Below are 24,529 nucleotides of genomic sequence, written 5' to 3'. Positions count from 1 at the left end.
CGCAAGGACGCGGCAAGGGCGGCCATGGCCGGCTCCAAACCGCTGTCCCGCTTCTGGGAGTGGGGCAGGAACATCGTGTGCGTGGGGCGCAACTACGCGGAGCACGCCAAGGAGATGGGCAGCGCCCTGCCCGCAGAGCCGCTCTTCTTCCTCAAGCCCTCCTCGGCCTACGTGCGGGAAGGGTCCCCGATCGTGCGGCCCTACTACTGCCGGAACCTGCACCACGAGGTGGAGCTGGGCGTGCTCATCGGCCGCAGGGCGCAGGCCGTGCCGCAGGAGCGGGCCATGGAGCACGTGGCGGGCTATGCCCTGTGCCTGGACATGACCGCCCGCGACACCCAGGAGCAGTGCAAGCAGAAGGGGCTGCCCTGGACCTTGGCCAAAGGCTTCGGCTCCTCCTGCCCCGTCAGTGACTTCGTGCCCAAGGAGAAGATCCCAGACCCGCACAAGCTGCAGATCTGGCTGAAGGTGAACGGGAAGCTGAGGCAGGAGGGGGACACCTCGTCCATGATCTTCTCCATCCCTTACCTGATCAGCTACATCAGCCACATATTCACCTTGGAAGAAGGGGACTTGATTCTCACGGGGTCTCCCAAAGGAGTGGGGGCCGTGGAGGCCAACGATGAGATCGAGGCGGGGATCAGGGACGTGCTGTCCATGAGGTTCAAGGTGGTGCAGGGCACGGAACCCCAGAGCCCAAAAGGTGTTTGAGTGCCACTGCCCCACCTCCATGGAGGCTTCAGCACACCTGGAGTGCGGCCCAGCCTGGAGCAGGTGGAGCCCAGAAGCTCCAGATTCCAACATTTGATTCCAAAACCGTACCTGGGAACTGGAGGCTGAGACATTGGAGAGGGCAATGGGCCTGGCTGTCCTTCTGCATGTGCTTCTGCTGATGCTTTGAGTATTGCCTTAAAATAAAAATTACTGATCCAAACAATCCAAATGATGATGTAGGAGCTAAGGCTCAGCCATGCTGTGGAAAATCAAAGGTTTATGTGAAGGTGTTCAGCCCTAAATCAAGAGTTGCAGCTTTGCAAAGAGTTTCCTCTACAAGAGAAAGATGTTTGATTTTTTTGGATTAGTTTTGTGATCCTCCCTGCTTTTTTCAAACATACAAATTAAAGAAGGATGGCTTTTCCTCCCACTCCAGGGGGCGAAGGCAGCAGGAAGTGTGCCAGATGTTTGGCAGATTGGTTTTTTCCTAAACTGAGATTTTAAAATGTTCCAAAAGTGAAATAATGTAAAAAGATCAAGAATAAAGAAGCATATGGATAAAGATCACCAGGAAACTTTTCTTTTGAGTGATTTCAATGTGTTTTTAGTGAAACAGTAACTGCAGCAGTTGCTGTTACCCAGTGCATGCAGCAGTTGGAGGTTTAAGTGTTTCCAGCTGCTGAAGCCACTCTGGGTAACTTTCCCCAGTTCCCAACTCCAGCTGTTCCAGCATCCCCACCGGTTTGCATGACAGCGAGTTCTCTTTCAATTCAACAGCAAGTTGTAAAATATAATTTAAAAAATCCTCCCCATGCAAACATCAAAACCTAGATTTTCAAAGGTTGCACAGAACTGGCTCATTTCTAACAAAAACAGATGGATGTTTTTGTTTTTACATAAATGCAAATCAGCAAAGTTAAACACTTCCATTTATCAGAGCCAGATCTTAATAACTGCTAGGAAAAGCTTTGGTTTTAAAAATGGGGAGTTTTACAGAGAAAAATCCTGTCTCCCAAAGAGAAGCAGCTCTGTGAGAGCAGCACAGTCCAGGGTGCTGCACACCACACTGGCAGAAGAAATGGAAGAATTCCTTTAGAATTTCTTCAGAATTAAAAGAGCCATTAGGGTGAACAGTTCTGGAAGAGGAAGGATGGAATTAAAGTGTCTGGACTGTTTGCATTTCCCATCTCTGGCAACAGCAGCAGGGCATTGTTTGCAGTTTGGTCTCCAGCCCTGGGTATTGACAGAGTTGGGATTAAGTTATTGGAAACATTCCCTTCAGAATGGGAATTGTTACGGCTGGGAAATGTTGAATCCTTTATTGCTACAAGAGGGATGCTGTGACCCAGCACTGGCAGCATTTTTGGGGTCTTTATTGCCACCCACGAGTCAGGGGTGCAGTCTGGGATAATTTGTCAGGATTTCCTGTTTCTGGGGGGTTTTCTCTGTGCCACGTTGCTTTAAGGGTAGGGAGGGCACCAGGGGGATCAGAGTTCCCTGGGATGGCCTGGCCTGAAACCCTTTGGCAGAGCTGGGCTGGGGGATCTCCCTCTGCTGGAAACAGGCTGAGTCCCAGCGTGCTCAGGAGTGAAGCTATGGACAGGAATATATTAAAACCAGGGAAAAAATACATGGAACAAGGCACAATATACATACCTGGGTTCTTTAAATCCAGCTTTGGAGAGCAGAGTCCTGCTTACAGCCTCAGCTTGATTTTTGCTTGTCAGAGGTCACTGCTAATTGATTACTCTGCTCTAATTAGACCTAGTCTGCCCAAAGGGACTCAGCCCTGCTCTGCCCACAGCTCCATGTTAGGCCTCAGCAAGGTGCAGCACAAACCCAGGCAGTGTTTCAAGGGGGGTCTTTATTTCTTTAACACAAAAGCAGCAAAGCAGTTAAAACCACAGTTCAACAGATCTATTTTAACCTATTTGTTATTTCTGATTTTTTCAAAGATCTCAGCTGAGTGAGGAAATTTCCAGCCCCCTTGAAAGGGGATGAATTTGGTAAAGTAACATTTAAGCTGAGGCCCAAGTACACTTTTTAATCACCCAAAAACATGAACTCAGAAGCCCACTTAGAGGTATTGTAACGTGCACTTCTCCTTTACCATCAGAACAGACTTGGCAAAACCCAGCAACAGCAGAATTCCATCTCTAACAACAGAGTGAAGGAAGCCTTTCCTAGCATTTATAAATAATTCCAGTCTCTTGCCAAAAAGCTCTGACTGGCCTCTATGGGATCTGCCAGTTTGCAGGAAAGAAGATTCACTTTTAATCCAGTTCTCCAATTGGGTGATGAAGTAACCTGGAAAAATAATTAAGGATCTTTGTTATCACAGCACCTTGACAGAGATTATTTTCAGATGTTTGACAGATTTATTTACATTATTTCCTGTGTGAGTACACAGTTATGCCATCTGCCTGTCACTGCTGAAGTCAAACACTTTCATTTTGTCCTGGAAATAGGGACAGAGAAAGGGGAGATGGGAGAGTGAAAAGAGTTTTGCCCAAAAGGACAAGTATAAAAGTGAAAACCAGCTACTGTTTTGAATTAAGCATTAAATACTAACTTTGAAGTAAATCTTGCTTCGTTCCAAGAGGAGTTGCCATTTCAGTGCAGTCCTCTGGTCATCTTCCAGCATGAGGAATTCAGTGACCTGTTAACAGGACACCACAGAGCACTTCAGCAGGTGGTTAAATCATCTCCACAACAGGATGATGATGAAAAGAACATCTCACATATTTTTATACATTTCTAAGCTGTATTTTTCTATTTTAACCTAGTGCTTGGTATGAGATGTGTACCAAGACAGTCACATTAATCAGATAAACTGCAGGGTGTTAGAAAATCAGAGTTAGGTATTTCCAGCCATGTTCTCAGAAAAACAGTGTTCTGAACTGGGTTCAGTCTTACACTGAACACAATTCCTGTTGGCATCTGCTGACTTCCAAGCTCTGTGTGTCCGTCTGTCCATCCATCCCATTTTTGTCCCTCTTGCACACACCCACACACCCACAGAACATTTTCAGATATCTGTAATTCCCCCCAGGCTCCCCAGCTGGGCAGGAGCAGCCCAATCCCCCTTACTGTGCAGCCCAGGGTGTCCTCAGCCACAGTGTCAGCCAGGCAGCAGGAGTGCAGGGTGCCGGTGTGATCTGACACATCCACCAGGATGTCAAAGCTGGCAAAGGTGGGCTTGGCCTCTGCAGAGACGTCGGTGCAGAAGGTGCAGGAGTTTGAGCCCTCATTGACGATGAACCGGCACACTGAGCTGGGACACAAGGACAGAGTTCATGCAGATGTGCAATTTGTTCTTCCTGAAACATTTTTCTAGACTGAGATTTCCCAAGAGACTTTGTCTTTAAAAAATGATTCCTCTCCTAAACTCTTGAGTCTGTCTGAGACAAAGTGACCTCTTTCTTTTTCACTCTAGGACCACAGAGAACCCTCAACAAAACCTCACAACGAAACCCCCCAGCAGAAACCCACATGGCATCCTCCAGAGCAGTTTTATTTCTTCTCTGGGATGGGACTAAAACATTTCTCTGTGTCACTTGGCTCTGGGGAGGAGGACAAGCAGTTTCAGCACACACTCCAGCAGGCAGTCACTCACCATCTGTTGCGCAGGACTCTGGACACGCTCTCGTCGATGTCCAGGGTGGAAATGTAGCCATAAATAATTCCATGGACAGGCTCCAGCTTCCCATCACTCTGCAGAGCTTTTTCTTTCAGCTGTTCCACTGTGTAGACATCCACTACAGTCTCCACTACAAGTTTAAGACACAGGTGTGTCTGAGCCAGAAATTATGCAAAGAGCAATGGCAAAAGTGGATCTTAAGGCAATAAAAAAGAGGTTTAAGCAGCAGTAAAACCCCCCTCAAAAAAAAAAAAAAAAAAGTAAAACAGAAGGGATTCAGATCAGGAATATATCTATGATTTAATCTTTGTATCTTCCAAAAGGAGTTTTTGACAAAAGCTTTCCCCCTCACTTCTCCAAACTGGCTGCAGACAGAAAGAACACAGCAGTCAGGCTGCAGCTGGCACAGGCAGCTGAGATACGTAAAGATAAAATAAGGGACAGCCCCAAGAAACCATCCAGACTTTACCTACTGAGCCAGGCTGGACCTGAGCTTTGTTTCTGTGAACACACAGAGCAGGAACTCTTTCAGCTGCACTATGGAATGACACTGTGCAGGTAAATAAAATCAAATACTTACAGTTAATGGTTTCATTTGGCAGCTCCTTCATGGGGCTGGGCAGAGCTCCTGCCTGGGCACTCTCTTTGATGAAGCTGAAGAGAACATTTGCTTCTGCTGTTTCTGCAAATGCATTTTTAAAAGTTACCAGTATATGTTGCATGGAAAAGTCACAGCATTTTTGTATTTTACAAGTTTTTATTCTGGTAGCACAAACACGTTGGAATTGGCCAAAAATTGCTTTTCTCTCTTTTATTTTAACTGTTAATCCTGCATGGAATAAACATATGAAGGTTGCTAACAATAAAATAAAATAAAATAAAATAAAATAAAATAAAATAAAATAAAATAAAATAAAATAAAATAAAATAAAAGTAGAAGCCAAAGGAACTGGTCATCACATGGCAGACAAAAAGCAGGGAGCTTTGTGAAGAGCAGGCAGAAGAAATCACAGTTCCAATAGATTCATTAATGCACTCCTGCCTAGAATAATTACTAAAAGCAAAGAAATACTTGAGCAGCTCTTACCTGGGTTAGTTGTAATGATGGTTTTGGATATCACAGTTGCAGTCATGCAGTTCCTAAATTTGTCAAAATTGATTCTCACATCTGATGCAAATATAACTGTGCAGAAAAACACCCCCATGTTACTGGAGAGTAAATGTCACATGAAGAACTTCAATAAAACCACAAACCAGACTGCTTTACCTGTTTCTTGGGGGATCCAACTCTGTGCCAGCTGGATGGATTCGTTATCCCAGCTAAATTAAACAAAAGTGGATGTATCAAAACATTTTTGAAACAGCACTCAAGGTGTTTAGTACTAAATTAGTAAATAATGTAGCTGTAATAAAATTGGCCAAAGGGGACACAACTCCTTTGTGACACACATGGCACTGAAATTCCATGTGCCATGAAATTCCTGCTTTATCTCAAACAGGATAAAATAAAGATGGTCTAAATGCAGAGTATACCAGGGAAAATGCTGTGTTTCAGCTTTTACCCAAGTCATTTCTAGCTAAAGCAAATCCCAGTCAAAGGAGCTGCGTGTGCTGGGCCAGGCTGATTGCTCAGATCCCCAGGCCAGATGTTCAGCACTTCCAACACTGGGATCTTTGTGGCTGGGGATGATGAGATTGGAGTGAGGTCAGAAACATCCCTCAAAAATGGTAATTTCATGGTCTCTTGATAAAATCTCATTCAGCTCCTCCTAAATTTGACTGGCAAGAGCACAGCCAAAGCACAGATTTGTTCTGGTGGGTTTTCTCCTTAATCCTTGGGAAAAGATTTAAGATATTTCCATTTCATCTGATATTGCCCAGGCAGCTCTTGACTGCTGGGCTCTGGAATCCCCTGACAGTGCCCGAGTGCCAGCACTGAGAGGGCAGATGGAGGAGTTAATTTCAAATTAACCCTGGGCTGGAAGGGCTCACCCCAGAGCTGCTTCTCTTGGTTTGTGGCCATGAATTGTGTTAAACGTCCCTGGTGGCAGCACAGCTCCCAGCCCACAGTGCTAAGTAATAAGTAATGTTAGAAATTGATTATAGGTACAGTTATAGATATTTTTGTGTGTACAGTCTGTATGCTCACAAGTTTTCCTCAGACAACCACAGGCAGCAAAATCTTTCAATGAACTGAAAAAAGATAAAGATGCATCCTGTAAATAAATACAGGATTTTTGTTGTGGTTTTATCAGCAATCATAGTCATATCTATAACTGAGGGAAGACAAACAGCAAACTGCTTTACAGCTTATTTTTCATCATGTTTAAGACCTCAGTATAATGTGATGTTGCCCAGGCAGCTCTTGACTGCTGGGCTCTGGAATCCCCTGACAGGGCCCGAGTGCCAGCACTGAGAGGGCTGATGGAGGAGTTAATTTCAAATTAACCCTGGGCTGGAAGGGCTCACCCCAGAGCTGCTTCTCTTGGTCTGTGGCCATGAATTGTGTTAAACATCCCTGGTGGCAGCACAGCTCCCAGCCCACAGTGCAGGGCTGGCTGCCTGCTCCCCCGAGGGAACAAAGGGCCCTGAAGTCACTTTTTAACCACCAAAGAGCAATCCCAGGGCAAGGGGACACCACAGCCCCACATGGCCCTGCACTTGGAAAAGCCACGAGTTCATTGAACAAACTCTGGGCAAAATGCAAAGGTTCCTCTGTGAACAAGGCCCTGTTCAGGGATGGGCTGGGTGGAGCTGTGTTAGTAAACAGGACAAAGTTTCAAAATACAGCCAAAGTCACATCAAAATGTTCCTGCATTTTAAATATTTAAAAACTATTTCAACCTGTTTCTACTCCACTTGCAATTCTGCTTGGCTTTAAAAATGGATCATGCTCTTCATTTTCCTGCCCTCGTGCTTGTGGAAGAGACACAACAGCCTTTGCAGCTGGTTGTAAAAGTCATTTCCTGAATTAGCTCAAATGTCCACATTAAAAAAAAAAAGGAATTATTTGGAACTGAGCTTCATTTTGCCATTCATGAGCCAGCAGGCTGTCAGCAAGCCATAAAACTCCACAAGATATATAAGGCCATTCTAATGAATCTCTTCTTTAAGTATCTTTTCAGCTTACATTGTTGCCTCATCTCAGTTGCCTCCTAAATAACAATATATTTAAATTAAAAGATGGGTTTATAGTTAATTAGTGTGTGTTAAAGCTAATTTCTTTATCCGTGTTTGCATTATATTTTTAGTGAATTAAAGAACATTTAGTGAATGAAAGAACATTTAATGAATTAAAGAACATCTTACCACACTATCGGGAAAGACCTCTCTGTTTCATCATACAGCTTTACTTCACACCTCTGGCCTTTCCTTTTGTCTGAAGTCATGAAATACTTTGGCTCCCCAACCTTGAGGAAGAAAGAGAAGAAGTCACTTGTCCTCTATTCAGTGTTTGGAAGAATAAAACATAACCTAGAGAAGGGTTAGAAAAGGGAAGAAAGACTCTAGACTACTAAACATGGGATCACTTCATTTTCCCTTCATTTTGTTGATAAAAATCTCACCAAAAGGTGTGTGTGGTTATTGTCACTCAGCTGCCAAGCTGAACAAATGGAGTCCTGGCCACTGTGAGGCCCAAAATCCACATTTACACAGATTTACAATGAAGTTACTCATAGTAGAGCTCAGAAATGCTCCTCACTCACTGCCATCACAGCCCAGAATCCACATTTACACAGATTTACACTGAAGTTACTGATGGTAGAGCTCAGAAATGCTCCTCACTCACTGCCATCACAGCCCAGAATCCACATTTACAATGAAGTTACTGATGGCAGAGCTCAGAAATGCTCCTCACTCACTGCCATCACAGCCCAGAATCCACATTTACAATGAAGTTACTGATGGCAGAGCTCAGAAATGCTCCTCACTCACTGCCATCACAGCCCAGAATCCACATTTACAGATTTACAATGAAGTTACTGATGGTAGAGCTCAGAAATGCTCCTCACTCACTGCCATCACAGCCCAGAATCCACATTTACACAGATTTACAATGAAGTTACTGATAGTAGAGCTCAGAAATGCTCCTCACTCACTGCATCACAGCCCAGAATCCACATTTACACAGATTTACAATGAAGTTACTCGTGGTAGAGCTCAGAAATGCTCCTCACTCACTGCCATCACAGCCCAGAATCCACATTTACAATGAAGTTACTGATGGTAGAGCTCAGAAATGCTCCTCACTCACTGCCATCACAGCCCAGAATCCACATTTACAATGAAGTTACTGATGGTAGAGCTCAGAAATGCTCCTCACTCACTGCCATCACAGCCCAAAATCCACATTTACACAGATTTACAATGAAGTTACTGATGGCAGAGCTCAGAAATGCTCCTCACTCACTGCCATGACAGCTGCCAGCACGTTGAGGACTCTCCCATGCAGGCTCTGTCCATTGGCCACGATGTCCCCCAGGGAATAATAATCCTGAGGGTCCTTGACAGGCAGGTGCAGCAGGGCCAGCAGCCTGGTGTCGGTGTCGTAGCAGCAGGAGGTTTTAACCACAGAGTGATTTTCACTGAGCAATAATTTGTAGCCACTAGAACAGAACAAATCCCATGGATCAGCACAGCACTCACTGAGGTATCAACAGTGTCAAATCTTCATTCATATGGAAAAGCAACTTTATTCTAGTGTAGTTTTTCCTAAAGGTATAAAAAAAAGCTTGTCAATTTTACTCAAAGAATGAAATTTACTCTGTTTAGTAACAAAGAACTTTATTGCTTTATGTCCTTTTGTTTATTAAATATATTCTCCTCTGAGATTTGACCAGACACTGTTGAGCACAGGAGGAAGGTACAGCTACACAAGAAGAAAACACCAAAAATTTCTACCAATTTCATGTGGCTGGAAATTAAAGCAAGTCTTAACTCTGATCTTTCTAGAAAGAACTACCACTCTATGCTTTAAATTTACCTAGGAGTTACAGGGTTGAATTTTTCTTCTCTTTCTGCTTCCTTTGACTGAATTAATGGATTTTCAATTGTAACTGAAATAAAACATTGATAAGTAATGTTAGAAATTGATTATAGGTACAGTTATAGATATTTTTGTGTGTACAGTCTGTAGGCTCACAAGTTTTCCTCAGACAACCACAGGCAGCAAAATCTTTCAATGAACTTAAAAAAGATAAAAATGCATCCTGTAAATAAACACAGGATTTTTGTTGTGGTTTTATCAGCAATCATAGTCATATCTATAACTGAGGGAAGACAAACAGCAAACTGCTTTACAGCTTATTTTTCATCATGTTTAAGACCTCAGTATAATGTGAGCTTTGACATTGATTAACTGCAGCCAGCTCTGAGCTGCTGCACCCAGTGGGTTTCTTTTGTTGACATATTTACTGGGCTTCAGTGGAAATCCTTGGAATCTTGTTCCTTTCCTCTTTCTATTGAACAGAACTGAACAATTTGTTTCCAATTAGGCTGTTTGTGAGTCCTCAGAGCAAAACCCAGCAAAGCCACCAGCACGACCCTGATTGCCATGCAAACAGAAACGTGGTGGGAATAAATAAAATAAAAATAAAATAAAAATAAAAATAAAAATAAAAATAAAAATAAAAAAAAAATAAAATAAAAATAAAAATAAAATAAAAATAAAATAAAATAAAAATAAAATAAAATAAAATAAAATAAAATAAAATAAAATAAAATAAAAAATAAAATAAAAATAAAAATAAAAATAAAAATAAAAATAAAAATAAAAATAAAAATAAAATAAAATAAAATAAAATAAAAATAAAATAAAATAAAATAAAATAAAATAAAAATAAAAATAAAAATAAAAATAAAATAAAATAAACAAACTCACCACAGTCACCAACCCTGAAGCTTTCTGAGAGGGATCTGATGTACTCTTCTCTGCCCCAGGACTGGACATTAATGAAATAAGTTGGGGAATCACGAATGGTGAAACTGAAGGTGTATCTCTCAGTGCCAATGTCTGCAAAAATAAACAGGGCTGCAGCAATTGCTCAGCACAGCTTGATTTATAACTAAAATATGTGTATAAGAACTACTGGTTTGGGGTTTTTCCCGGGTTTGAGCAGGAATTTTCTCCCGCTGGAGGCCAGCAGGTGGTGCAGGAGTGTCCGGTTTTCGGCTGTTTGGAGGGCCTGGAAGGGCCCGGGGTGGCCTTGGGGCAGCCGCGTATCAAAGGACGAGAAGAGGCTTCAATTCTTCTTTCGGTCTTTATGTTTATTAATTGTTTATCTAAAAGATTTTCTCTCGGCCCGACAGAGCTCTGCTCAGCAGCCAGCCATGAGCACACTGTGCTGCCCTCCGGGCGGTCACCTATCTTTATACCCATGGTTATGTGTACAATATTTATCATTTTTCCCCAATACCTTTCACCCTTATTGCCCAGTGCACTTTCAGTAATGACCAATCCCAAAGTGCCACCATCACCACAGAAGATGGAGGAGAAGAAGAAGAAGAAGAAGGACAGGACACGCCCCAATTCCTCCATCTTACTTCTCTAAACCCCCCTGTACAGAAATCCTAAACCCTGTGTCTCACCCTCTAATTAACCAATCCCTTCACCATTCACCCCGGTGAAACCCTCCTGTCCTCATACAGGTGTCGTCTCCTGTGTAGGATCAAAGTCCAGCCACCAGACACTTCTGGAACATTCCAGGACTCCCGAGCCCCCCAAGGGTGCTCTCGGTGGCACCTCAGTCCTGAGGGGCTGAGATCCCACACAGGAGCACGGTGGTGTTTGGGAAGGGCTGCAGTTCCTGCCGTGGCTGTACCTGTGCACCCCAAGGTGGGAACCCCAAACAGGAGAGGGGCAGGGGCTGGGAGGTGACAGCAGGGCTGGCACACAGGCTGGGCTGTTTGTGTCACACAGCCCCAGCTCTGTGGGAGCTGGGCTGGCTGATGGCCCAGGCTGCAGGGTCACTGCCAGAGGGGCAATTCAATGAAGCAAAGTGTTTCCAGTGCTGTGGAAAATTCAGGATATTGGTGTCTGCATCCCTGTCATATACAGGTAACTAATAAAGCTTTCCAGGATCACAGCATGATGCAGTAGATTACCAAATTATCCAGGAAAACTCGAGTGGAGCACACACACCAACAGCCCTCTGTGGACTCTGTGCTAGGCTGGCCCCAGTTTTGGGTGACAACAATGACTTTCCCCTAAAACCTCAGCAGGACCAGTGGCAGCAGAATAACTGAGCCCTTCTCCTGCAGCTGGGATGGCTCTCCAGGGCTGGAGGTGCTCCCTGACAGTGTCTGCACCAACCCTGACTGTAAATTTGTTATTTCAATTTCCAATTAACATTATTAACAACATACAACTACCATTTTGTCCCAGATGAAGCTGTTGCTACTCAGGCCAGAAATTACTTGTGTCACTCCACAAGACATGTCCTCAACATTTCTGTTTTAAGAGAGAACAAATATGAAGGCACCAGCTCCATCCCAGCAGTATTTAGGGAAGACTGGGTTCATATTGGTTCCATCTTCAGAGCATGAAACTCTTCCATGACAGAGATTTTCCAATTTCTAATTGATATGGCTCAGCCAAACCAATGCTGCTCTTTCATCTTGGTTCTCAAACAGGCACCATTTTTTTGAGTGCATTTTAGTCTATCCATTTTACACTGAGAAATCTGTTTATCATTTAAATCTTGATTTCAGTCATCTCTGCCAAATTACACCGTTGAAGAAAATGAAGTAAAAAGAGTTTAAAGGGACTGTACTTTTTCGGTCTGGAAAGCTTCTGACATCTGTTTTCCCAATAACCAGCCCGATTACATTCTGAAAAATAAAAAGATTATAGAGTACAAGTATTAAACCCAGATGTAGATGATGAATTAGATTTCATGGAATTATACTCTGCTGATGATAATAAACATATTTCTGGCTGGTAATCATTTTAATCTATTTATCCTACAGTACTGTATGAGCTAAAGAGTAAAATATAAACACACAAGTTTACTTTAGGAAAAAATTGTGACTAATAAAAATATTAAAATAAATGCATCTGTTTCTGTTTGTGAAGAAAATGAGAGGACAAAAGTTCACCCCAAGCCTTCAGAATTTTGGCTGTTTTACAGCAATCTTTCCTCAGGTGGGCAGCAAGGTTGTTGTTTCATGCTCTCTGCACAGGTCTCAGATCTCCTCAAATGCTCCATGGAAAGTCTGGACAGGATTTATTTTACACTGAAGTGTCCAAGGCTTTCCTGGCTCTCAGCACCACGTGTGCACCTACAGGAGCTTGTCCTGCCTCGGCCAAGCTGCCCAAATTCCTACAGGTGCCTCTCTCTCGCTGTCTTTCAAGTGACTCCAAGGCAGCTGAGGCAAGGAGCTTTTCTGTTGATTCAGACCAAAATCAATCTTATTCTGCTTTGCTAAACCTGAGTCTATTATGTAAAAACATCCTGTTCTCAATTGTCAAACAGCTACTGGGAGCAAACACACACATGTAGGTATAGATATATTATCTGTCTATCTACAACATAACAGCGCTGTGGTGGGTTGTTGTTGTTTTTTAAGTGGTCCATGGTGTCAGAGAAGAGTTTTGCAGCGCTCATTTGGGATTTAAGAGTTCAGCAAGGACAATCAGAGTGGGACAAGGGCTGGAAGAACAGACTGACAGTGCAGTACTGCCAGGATCCTTCAAACATGAAGCATCCTGCCTCAATTCCATGTCACAGAATCCTTGAATGGTTTGGGTTGGGGGGACCTTAAAGCCCATCCAGTGCCACCCCTGCCATGGCAGGGACACTTCCCCTGTGCCAGGGGGCTCCAAGCCCTGTCCAGGCTGGCCTTGGTCCCTCCCAGGGATGTGGCAGCCCCGGCTCCTTCACACGAGCCCTTCTGGCCGTCCTCAGTGTCCCATTGCAGCAGAATTCCAGAGCCAGCCGGGAAGGGCAGGGCTGCAGGTCAGTAACCCAGCCAGGATCGCTTTGTACCTATTCCCAAAGCAGCGTGACCGGCCTGACTTCACTGCAGCGATATCCAGACGTGCTCGCAAACCAGCTCCGGTTTCCCTGGGATCACTAGAGGGAGCACGGGAACTGCCTTATCCTGCAGGGATCGACGCACTCAGGCAGAGGCCACTTGTGTACAGCACTGTAATATCCCCCTTCCAGACCGAATGCTTTATATCCACTGCATGCAGTAATTCTAAATAGGATTTTGTTTTTCTATTTTGGGTTTTGTTTCTTAATTAATACAAAAATCTATTATATTAGAGTGCAACATTCCTGTATTTCACCACCAAATGTCAAAAGAACTGACATTTAGGATGAGTGCCTGCAGAAATTAGGCTGATTGTGCCTAATTTCTGGTGTAAATATCCAATTTCCCAAAGAAATCTGCCCTGGCCCTGCTGTAGATGTGTTCACCTCTGTGTCTCCAACCTCAAACTTGCACAGAGAGCTGGCAGAAGGAATTGATCTGGCTGGAAACTATTTTGGACTGAGGAAGGCAGAAAAACTTCCAGAGATCATTTCCTTGATCAGCTCATTGTGCAACTGCCCAAGCACTCATTTCCCCGGAGAGGAGGGGAACCCCCCTCTGGTGCCTGTTTTGGCAGAGCTCTGCTTGACGCTGCTCAACCAACTCCTGAGCACTGCAAGTGTTTACACTTGAATCTCTTTCACTTTTTAAAATAAACAGCAAACTCCTAAACCGTGCCATTTGGATACTTCAAACTGTGTGTTCAGCTGTTTTCACAGCCTAACACAACACACACTGATCATTCTACCATCAATTATTATTTTATGAAAATACTTTCATTGCCGTGTGTTGCTAACTGCAATACTCAAGTTTTATTTGTGAAATAAAAGCTTTTATTTGTAAAATAAAGGCTTTTAAGTGGGTTAGTGAATCATTATTTGGGAGGAACTGTGAATGACAGGTCAGATTAGCATTGCTGAACACCAGTTTGGATCAGTATGGCTCTAAGGAGATAGAAAACTTCTCTTAGATCATCCCTTTTCTGTGCTTCCTCTTTCATTTGCTTAAAGTAAATGAGAAAATAAATTGTGCCATCCCAAATAAAAAGTGGTGGGAATAGGAAAACTCCCTATTTGCATCTTTCCCTGGGGCAGGGGAGGGGGGATGCTGCCCCTGCTGAGGTGAGACCCCACCTGCAGAGCTGCCTCCAGCCCTGGCTCCCAGCACAGGGAGCACCTGGAGCTCTTGGGGTGAGTCCAGAGGAGGCTCCAGGATGTTTGGAAAGGCTGAAAGAATTGGGATTGCTCATGCTGGAAAAGAGAAGCTTTGGGGTCACCTAATTGTGGCTTCCAGGTGCTGAAGGAGCTGACAAGAAACATGAGAGAGACTCTTTCCAAGGGATGGAGGGACAGAACAAGGGGCAATGGCTTCAAACAGAGAGTGAGCTTAGGATATTGGGATAAATCCTTCCCTGGGAGGGTGGGCAGGGCCTGGCACAGGTGCCCGGAGAAGCTGTGGCTGCCCCTGGATCCCTGGCAGTGTCCAAAGCCCCCCTGGGACAGTGGAAGTGTCCCTGCCATGGCAGGGGTGGCACTGGATGGGCTTTAGGCTCCCTTGCATCCCAAACCAACCTGTGATCCTATGCAAACCCATTTTTCATCCCAAAGAAACAGAACCAGCCCTGCCATGGAACTGTGAGGTTTCTGCCCTGCCTTCCCAGCGTGCCTGAGAGCCTGCTGAGGTCCCAGATGATTGTGGCTACATAGTGCTGACTCTGTCATGTCCCCAGTAATGTCTTCACTAATTCAGCACATCCATTTCCAGTGCTACAAAGGAGCCTCTGATACATGGAATTGTCCAGTCAATATCTGTGCCTGTGGTACCCACGGGCTGTGGACAGCAACAGCATCAATTTTCATTTTGCTGCTTTGCACACAAAGAAGGGAAGGTCCTTTCTACCCAACAATTGCACTAATGCTATCAGTACCTAAATACACATCAATTACATAATTTTGCAGTAATATAAGACACTCAGATACAATTTCCTCTGGGAACAAAAGGCTGTGAGACTTACAGGACGAGCAAGGTTTGGATGCAGATCTGAAAGTGCAACAAAGTCCCGTGCTGAACGAGAATGAGCCATTCTTTATCTGAAACTGAAGGAAACTGACTCACATTTTGTAAATAGCCAAACAAATCACTTAAGACCACTCACAGTGAGAATAACAAGTTATTTTTTAACATAAATGTTTTGACCTAATAGCATCTGTTTTCAATAAGAGGCATTTCAAGCCATCTGAAGTAGACAATTCTTTATTGTTTGGATTTGGCGATGGAAGTTATGAATTTTACTGTGACAGCTCTACCTAAGCTTCTCAAATAAAGGCCTGTAATTTTTATTTATTATTCATCATTAAATGACTCCATTAGCACCAGGCTCTGAAAAATATTTACCCTCCTTCTCTCTGGGAAGCCAACTGAATTTAATGAGGCAGCTCATATTTAAAAGGCAATTTATATGTGAGGAAAGAGAAGTGTTGCGTTGCAAAGCACCTTTAATTGAGGTTTTGGACTAAATATTAAACTACTTTAAAATGTGAGTTTATTGCTTCGTGAAAATAGAAAAGTTGTGAATTTATTAAAATAAAATTTGTGAAAACAAGTTTTATTCAGGCTGCCAATGTGGCATTTACTGCCCAGCCCTGAGAACACCTAGGATCTCTCTGGAGATGCTGAAGTGGGGCCATGGGTGCTTTTTTAGCCCCTCTGAATGCCTCTTATTATTCCATGGGTTCCTCAGAGACATTTAGATACTTAACAAATGGTTGTCAAATTCTGGTTTTTGTTGTAAAAGGAACCATGGCATTGTCCAAATCTTAATAACCTTTAATAGGAGAGAACTGCTGACATTTTTCAGAGGATGCCTGTTCAATCTTTAGAACAAAATCCTGAATGGCTTTCACAGTCTTTATATCTGGAAGCTTGTGTGAGAATTGTTAACCGTTTCATCAGGCATTAGGATAAAGGTCTGTTGAACTGAGAACAAATAAGGATACATTTTAAAGAAAAATAAGCAGTTATCTGAGAACCAAGTGATTTTTCTAAAAGAGCATTTCAAGCTACACTCTCACAGAGAGACAGCCCAAATTTGCCTTACAGAAACCACGGAACAATGGGGCCCTCAAACCCGTTCCCATCCCATTAGATGGAAGAATTTATGTTTCCTTCTGTAGGAAAATTACCTCCAAGGCAGGGTAATATTCTCACCTCAGAAGAAGTTAAATATTGTTGCCTGCTGTACCCCACACCAGCTGGGTCGTGTCAAAAGGAACCAGCACTGGAGCACCTGTATCAGAGGAAGATTAAAATGGTCGTTTAGGATTTTTAATTCTCTGGGTTCTGAGAGCTGGAGCAGAGCTGCCCCACTCAGGGACCCCTCAACCCATCAGAGACCTCCTCACACATCCGCCATTCCCCTCAGGTGCCCCTCACTGACCTTTCAGCCTCCTCCTGGACTCTTCAGCCCCTCAGATGCCCCTCACTGACCCTTCAACCTCCTCCTGAACTCTTCAGGTTCCCCTCACTGACCCTTCAGCCTCCTCCTGGACTCTTCAGCCCTTCAGGTTGCCCTCATTGACTCTCCAACCTCCTCCTGGACCCTTCAGTCCCTCAAGTGCCCCTCACTGACCCTTCGGTGTCCTCCTGGCTCTTCATCCCCACAGGTACCCCTCAGATGCCCCTCATTGACCCTCCAACCTCCTCCTGAACTCTTCAGGTTCCCCTCACTGACCTTTCAGCCTCCTCCTGAACTCTTCGATCCCTCAGGTTTCCCTCACTGACCCTTCAGCCCCTCAGTTGCCCCTCAGGTCCTGAGGGAGACAAGATGGCGCCGGCGCAGTGGCGGGAAAAGGGCCCCGCGCCCCCTCGTCCCTCAGGGCTGAGGGGAGACGCTCTCCCATCCCGGCACATTCAGTGGGATCTCCAGCAGACCTGGAGTCACTGGGTTTGAGGAGGTAACAACAGGGTTAGATGGGATTTTGGGCTGGAATTGTACCCAGTGAGGGTGGGCAGGCCCTGGCACGGGGTGCCCACAGAAGCTGTGGGTGCCATGGATCCTTGGCAGTGCCCAAGGTCAGGCTGGAGCACCCTGGGGTAATGGAAGGGTCCCTGCCCACGGAGCTGGATGGTTTTTAAGGTCCCCTCAATGCAAACAATCCCGTGGTTCTGTGACTTACCAGATCAGGAATTAAAAATCAGATTCATTCTACAAATATAAACACACAACGCACCAGCAAGACAAAGCAATTCGCAGAAATCTCTGGAGAAACCATTCCTTACTTCTTTTTTTTAATGTTGGCTGTAAGGGAAAAAAAGTTGCAGCCTGTATTTTATAAATGAATCAAAATTTCTGGGTTAAAGATATTATTTGTATTGATTTACACCCAATAGTCCTATATTTTCTATATTTAGGCTCTGCAGAAGGCTGGCTTGAGCGGTTTTCTCCATTTATATTGAATATAAAATTATTTTTTATAAAATCAATACCCTTCACTTCTGTGCCATAAAAAACTTTACTCCTGATGAGTAATTTTATAACCCCAAGGTCTCAGCTATTGGAAGTTTTCAGCACAGCCTGACAAATTCTCTCTGTTGACTCTGTCTTACAGGATCTTTCATTTCTTCAATTAAACAGCTGAAAATGGATCCCACCTGTGCTCTTGTATTTATTGTGTCACAAAAATCCACAATAATTATCCCGTGCTGATGACAAACAGGATGCCAGGGAACTGACAGCCTGGGTGGGTTTTTTCTTTTTTAGGTCACCTTTTATACAGTATGATCCATGGATCTAATTTTGTTTTGTAAGTTTGATGTCTCCACTAAACAGAACACGGTATTTTTTTCTGTCGGTTCTGTTGTTGTCATTACCTCAAGCTAATGAACAAGCAGAAGGTAACGAGCCTGGTGATAGGATCCCAGTGGAATGGGAACGAGAACCTGGACACTGGCTGGGAAATGCTGGCACAGGCACAGGTCTCATTCTTACAGCCAGGACTGCAATGCAAAACAGGAAAAAGAATCCCTGAAATGAGACCTGTGGGGTGTCCTCTGCTGCAGGAGGTGACAAACCAGCACCACAGCCCAGGGGCTCACAGGAGCTGAGCCAGGCCAGTATCTCAGCAAGGTTTTGGTGGGACACGAGCACCTGCTGCATGGAGCCTTGCAGGGATCCTGTGCATGGGTAGGTCCCCAGTTCCAGCAGGTTTTGTCCAGGTGGAGCTGCTTTTCTCCCACAGGCACAAGGGGCAGGTGAAACCCAACCCTGCCGTGTCCCCTCCAGGCCTTTGTTCCATTTCAAAGCCACCAGAACAAGGGTGCTGTTGTGCCTCTCCTGGCTCCCCATAATCACCGGCAGGGTTTGCTTTGTGGGCTGCTTCCACTCCTATTTTCAATGTACATTTGGGGGGGGCAAAAAAAAGCTGCTTTTTACTTTCCCAGGATAGCTCCTGCTGGGAAGACGTTATCAGGGCCATCGTGACAGGAGGCACAAAGGCAGGGGACAGAGTGAGACTGGTTCTTTCCCTCTGAGATGTCTGATTAGATGCTGAATTTCTGCCTTGCAGATACTGAGCCAAGGACTCGTTTGATGCCCGTACCTGTCTCAGGTGACTCTGTGAATTCTGCCATTCACACAGCACATGGCACCTCAGGGGCAGCCAGGGACTTCTGTGGTTACTGCAAACAAATAACACCTTTTTTAGTGTTTATAACCAACAAATGTCTAACCTGCCTTTATCCTGCTGATTTACAATGCCAGCTGATTCTCCCAGCCAGGAATTTTCAATACAAACACTGGAGAGCATCTGTAAAAACAAATGTTATTCAACTTGTATCCTGCTTTACTCAACCTTTCCTCCTCAGCTGACCTCAAAGTGGTCTAAAAAAAAAAAATCAGCATCGTTATCTCCCTTTGACAACTGGGAAAACAGACAAGAGAAAGGCCAGAAGAGGTTTCCTACAATCCATGCACCACACAGAACCAGCTCCCCTCTCCAGCAGCAGCCCCCGCGGGAGAGCACCGGTGTTAATTCAGTGCTTTTCTGATCTAGCGCTTGATCCCTGAAAGCTCCAAGTGGTTTGAACTCTGCAGCACTTCAGCAGCACTCAGCTCTCTGCCCATTCCTCCTGTGATTGGCAGAGCCTCCCCGTACACTGGGCTGCAAATTGCCCAGTCCCTGCTAATTAGCCTTCGTGAATAGATTTATTTAAATTACACTCATTGGCATGGCCAAGCAGTGCAAATGCCATTTCGTAATTCACTTTAGCAATTTGTTACGTGACCATCAGTACACTTGGAGTTCAGGGGAAGAAAGTCCAGCACTAGCAGGGACATTTCAGAAATCATTTCCAAAACCAGAGCAATATAAAAATATTTGCTCTGTGCATTTTCCGCTGCCCACAGCGTTTACTGAGAGGGCTTATTGAATATTTATACATCCTTAAGACCAAAAGAACTGGTAAAATGGAGAGGGCAGACATGTAATTTTATGTAATTGGCCTGACTGAATGCATTAAGAGCAGCAAATTATTGAAGGTGCTCGGTGTTGAGTGGTTTTGGCTGATACCTGAGCTGGCAGAGCCTCGGGAGCGCTGATGGAATAAGGATGAACATCTTCAGCAGCAGCAGTGCAGGTGCTGATGCAGCCAACAGCTGCTCAGTGTGTCTTTAGGGATATTTAATCCAAATTTCTCCGAGTCTTTGTTCAGCTCTCACTCCAGCCTGGTTCTCCCCCCCAGCACTGGAGCCATCCCCGTGCTGTTTCAGTGGGAGCAGCACCATCACCACCTGCAGCATGGAAAAACACAACCACCCAGAGCCTTGTTGTAAAATTAACACGACCCATGGTTGGTTCCCACCTCACCTGGGTTAATTCTGCCTTCTTGGGGCCAGGGAGATGCCAGGGCCTGAGGCTGGTGCATACATGTGGCAGCAGCATGAGCCTGCAGGGAGCTCAGACCCCAACACAGGCATGAGCAAACAGAACCACAGGCCAGGGGCTCTGCTGGGGATGCCAACAGCTCTCTCTGCACAAGAAAAGCTCCATTTCTGGCAAAGACCAAAATAAAAAAGCTTTTTTTTTAAGGTGCAAATCCCTGTGGGCCGTGTAGCTGCTGTGCCCACGGGCAGGGAGGGAATGGCATTGTCAGGGCTGGAGCCTGGCACGGCATTGCTGCTCTCCCTCCCAGGCTCATCATGTCTGCTCATCAGTGAGCTCAGCTCCTCATGATTCCATCACTAATGAATCCCTGCTGCAGCAGTGGTGGAGCAGGAATGTCACGGAAAGGATGTGGCACATCCCGGGGAGGAACAGGAGCCATCTGCACCAGCCCCTGCCCCAAAATCAGCTCCCCTCAGGTGCCAGGGCAGAGTGACAGCCCAACAGAAACACCACAGCTGGCATCCGAGACCTCCTGGATCATCACTAAGCACTCAGCTTATTTTCAGTGTATAATTAGCAAATAAACTTACCCCAGAACCAACCTGTGTAGTTTTCCTACCAAAAATGCAGAATAAGATGCCCATATAGGAACTCACTGCTTGAAAGCACTGACACAAGGCCTTTTTTCTTCAATTTTCTCCCTTTTTTGAAGCTCAGGCTTTGATTGCCCAAGATTTAAAGCCCTCAGTCTGCTGTTCAACTTGACTGAGACTACAGAAATTCAAAATTCTTCTTTTTAAAGCCTTCAGGCAACAGAGAATAACTTTTCCTGCACATAATTCCAAAATAATGTGAGCTCAGTGAAATGACTTGGATTTTCATCACTTTCCCCAAGAGCAGAATTTCCTCCTCCCTCTCTGAGCAAACAAGTGATGAATATTTTCCAACAAAACATCATGAATTAAAGCACACAACAATTAAAAATAGTTTTAGTGACAGCTCCCTGACACAGAGGAAGAATGCGTTGAGGAGGGAAGAAAAGGAGATATTTAGCATTGTTGGCTGCCATTCAGACACTTCCAGCCATTCAAATCCATGAAACCAAACCCAAATTCTATCTGGATTTCAGCTGGAGACAGATGAGACTGAGCAGTACCAATTAGGGCACATGGAATGAGCATCTCCCAGTACAATACTGGGAAAAACCCTTCCAAACTCCAGTTGCTCCAGTTTCCAACCAAGCCTAAAACTTGATCCCTGCATGAGCAGTTCACAAGGAGGAAACCTTAGGATATGATTCCCAAAGCCATACGGGGGTGGCTGTAAAAGAAACCTGGGACCTTAGAATAAATCAAATTTTTCCTCACCACAGAATTCAGTGAAGGGAGCACCAGAGCAATCCCATCCAAAAGGGCCCATCCAAGCTAAACTTTGCAGCACAAATCCACCTTTGATCTCCTGGCGGAGCGCTTGGCCCCGGCCTGGCGGTGGCAGGGCTCCCGCTGCAGGGAGAGCCAGGACTGCATCCAGCCCTTCCTTCCGAGGGAATCGTGTGTCAACATTTCCACAGCCCTCCTGGCTGCCCGTCAGGCAGCTCCTTAGGAAGCTCCTGCAGACCCACACTGACATTTGGAGGGTTTATCCACTGGAAAAACAAAACCTCCCCTCAAAGCCTGTTCAAAGTGCAAAGGTACGAGGCTTGATCAAAACGGGACTGGATCACGGAATTCTGCCTTAAGAAAATGAACACTAGAGGTCAATCTAACAACTTGTCCCGGAAATATACATCCCTGGAATAAAATATTACAGACTGCTGTGTTCTGTACGGCTCTAACCACCTCCAGACCCCCTGGCTCGGCCCGATCTAACAAGGTTTTCCTCTGTTCTTTGGGATTTGCTCTTGTCTCGCTCTCCATTAGCATTTCCTTTCCGGAGCTCTCCCACACGGTCCCTGTCCCATCACGGGGCTCCCTGATGCACTGAGCTCCCTGTTTGTGGGAAGAAAGGGGGAATGGGCCTTGTGTCAGGAGGCTGGAGGCCAAATGTGTCCCTGATGGAGCTCCACTGCAGCTCAAGTTCGATTAAGGATCAGGGCAGGAGCAGAGGAGCAGCTGGGGCTGTGCAGGTGAAAACCCAGAACAGGCAGGTCAGGATCCCATCCCATGGATAAACCCTGGAATGGGGTGGGTTGGAAGGGATCTTAAAGCTCACAAAGTCCCACTCCTCCTGCCATGGCAGGGACACCTCCACTGTCCCAGGCTGCTCCAAGCCCTGTCCAATCTTGGACACTGCCAGGGATGGGCAGCCGCAAACCCATGGTTGGAAAGCCAGCAGGGAACAGGGCTGGGATGCAAGGGGTCGGTTTGGGACTTCCAGACTTCAATTCTGATTCCCTTCCAATGCATCTCCCACCTAACAGCAGCAGAGTGACTTCAGTCCTGCACCTCATGCTTTCCTCATCTCATCTCCCATGCTCAGATTCTGGAGAACCTTGAGACTACAAACTCCCACAGACTTTTTCAGCTTAAAATCACTTTTGGTTGAGCTTTTTTTACTTTACCATTCTGAAAAGCCCAATATTCCAATTCCAGCCAGTTTCTTCCTCCCCCTTCCCTGCTCTTTTCACCAGAAATAAGACACAGCCCTGCCAGCCTGTTTCAGCCTCCCCATTGCCACCTTCCTCAGCAAATCCCAAATTCTCCTCCACAAACCTCCTGCTTCAGGCAGACTCCATGGAGCACAGGAGGCCACTGCACTGGGAAAGCCAAGGGTGATCCAAGGCACAAAATCAAGACAGAAGAAAGCTCAGACCCAGCAGAGAGCGAGTTTAAGCACAAGATTTCAGCTGGGGGGTCTCATTTGCTGCTCCCCTGCAGCGGGGCCAAATCACGGCTCTTTGTACCCACAGGTGGATCCTGCAACTCTGAGTACCTTGAGGAGTAACATTATTTATCCCCACTCAGGGGCTCTGTACAAGGAGTAACATCTATGCATCCCCACCCAGTGGCTCCGTGCAAGGAGTAACCTTTATTTATCCCCACTCAGGGGCTGCCAAGCCCTGGCCCCGCTGAGCTCTCCGTGAGCGAGCAGCTCCATATGGCAGCGCCGGCTCCTCACTCAGCAGCTCGCCTGCTGCCAGCTCCTCTCGCTGCAAAGGGCCCAGAGCAGCAGAAATGTTCCAGCTCCACCTTGGCATGGCCATTACCTTTCCAAACCTGCCAGATGAATGCCTTCAAATCCTTCCCAGGGGTTTGTTGCTGCCTGGATGAGCGCAGTGGTTCTGGCTGCAGCCTGCCATGCTCCTCCAGGGCAGCAGCTGAGGCATTCCCAGGTGGAAGTGTCTGCCAGGCCACATCTAGAGGCTGCCCAGCTCCTCAGAGCCCAGCCACACCTAGAAGTGATGAAAATGCCTCTTTTTAAAGCAAGCTGTCCCTAACACAGAGCTGAAGCTTCTTCAGGGACACATCTCTGAGCCCTTCCCCAATAATAGAGGCACAGGAAGATTTGGGAGGGGTATGAGCATGGCTGGGACAGCAGTGGATGCCTTGTGCCACTGGTGTGCATAAACACCTTCTTTTCAAGGCATAAAAACTGGGCAGAACTGAACAGAAAACCTCTATTTTTGGGGCACTCAACACCTCACCTTGGCAGTTTTCCATCTATTAAAATGCACAAATGCAACTCCTTGGCTGCAGGAGCTGCCCTTCCCAGCACCCCCATCCATCCCCATCCCCTTTGGGGAGGTGGCTCCCCAAAGACCCTTCCCAAGGACCAAGAGCAGCACAGCCCTCAGTGCCACCACCCCATGGTGGCTCTGGGCACATGGCAAAGCCAGCAGTGACACCAGAGGGGTGAACGGCCCAGCGATACCTCAGATGGTGTGGCCTTGGCCCAGGCAGGGTCACACTCAGCCCCAGGTTTGCAGGGATCCCACTGTCAGTCCATGGATCCATCAAGCCTCAGCCCTGCCACGTGCAGTTCCTGCCAAATCAATATCTGCGCCTTCCTGGTGAATAATTGTGTCAGTGGGACGTTAATGGGGCACAGTGCTCGTGGTGTCGAGGCTCTTTTAACATTTTTTTTGTCAACGAAGCAAAGTCATTCGTTTCCCTCCCCCTTTCCCCCCCTGCCAGCCTTCCCAAATGCACAAAATGGGCTCCAGACCCACCTCCTACAAGGAAATGAGAACCAGCCCCGGAGGATCACCCAGCAAGAAGCCTCTGTTCGGAGATCTGACGCCTCTTCAAAGCCAGGGGAG

At 45.8% G+C, this 24,529-nt stretch overlaps 2 protein-coding genes and 1 long non-coding RNA gene across 3 annotated transcripts; 1 reads left to right on the top strand and 2 right to left on the bottom strand.

The window, feature by feature from the left end:
• The first annotated feature begins 24 nt into the window (after positions 1-24).
• On the top strand, positions 25-1,281 carry FAHD1 (fumarylacetoacetate hydrolase domain containing 1). The gene has a single exon (XM_005495818.4). The coding sequence runs from the start codon at positions 25-27 to the stop codon at positions 709-711; it is 687 nt and encodes a 228-aa protein (XP_005495875.3). The 3' UTR covers positions 712-1,281.
• A 1,175-nt stretch (positions 1,282-2,456) lies between these two features.
• MEIOB (meiosis specific with OB-fold) lies at positions 2,457-15,670 on the bottom strand. Its single transcript, XM_074553111.1, has 13 exons — positions 15,405-15,670; positions 12,127-12,184; positions 10,236-10,367; positions 9,339-9,411; positions 8,766-8,961; positions 7,664-7,764; positions 5,622-5,674; positions 5,442-5,537; positions 4,935-5,036; positions 4,331-4,484; positions 3,805-3,988; positions 3,287-3,373; positions 2,457-3,021 (listed from the first exon to the last, which is right to left on the bottom strand). Exons 1-13 carry the CDS (start codon positions 15,471-15,473, stop codon positions 2,905-2,907), a joined length of 1,422 nt encoding a protein of 473 aa, XP_074409212.1. The 5' UTR covers positions 15,474-15,670; the 3' UTR covers positions 2,457-2,904.
• A 1,523-nt stretch (positions 15,671-17,193) lies between these two features.
• LOC141731065 (uncharacterized) lies at positions 17,194-20,171 on the bottom strand. The gene is made up of 3 exons (XR_012582972.1): positions 19,957-20,171; positions 18,988-19,066; positions 17,194-17,687 (listed from the first exon to the last, which is right to left on the bottom strand). It is a non-coding gene; the product is annotated as an uncharacterized LOC141731065 (long non-coding RNA).
• Between the last annotated feature and the right edge of the window lie 4,358 nt (positions 20,172-24,529).

Source organism: Zonotrichia albicollis, chromosome 16, assembly GCF_047830755.1.
Source record: "Zonotrichia albicollis isolate bZonAlb1 chromosome 16, bZonAlb1.hap1, whole genome shotgun sequence".
Taxonomy (NCBI): Eukaryota; Metazoa; Chordata; class Aves; order Passeriformes; family Passerellidae; genus Zonotrichia; species Zonotrichia albicollis.
The sequence above is the reverse complement of the archived record's forward strand: the minus strand, read 5'-3'. Positions and strand labels throughout refer to the sequence as shown.

Coding starts and splice junctions, on each gene's coding strand:
- FAHD1 (XM_005495818.4), top strand. CDS start 25: ATGGCCGGCTCCAAACCGCTGTCCCGCTTCTGGGAGTGGGGCAGGAAC.
- MEIOB (XM_074553111.1), bottom strand. CDS start 15,473: ATGGCTCATTCTCGTTCAGCACGGGACTTTGTTGCACTTTCAGATCTG. Junction 10,368..12,126: donor AAGCTTTCCAGACCGAAAAA/GTACAGTCCCTT, acceptor TTATTTTTGCAG/ACATTGGCACTGAGAGATAC. Junction 8,962..9,338: donor TTCAACCCTGTAACTCCTAG/GTAAATTTAAAG, acceptor GTTCTGTTCTAG/TGGCTACAAATTATTGCTCA.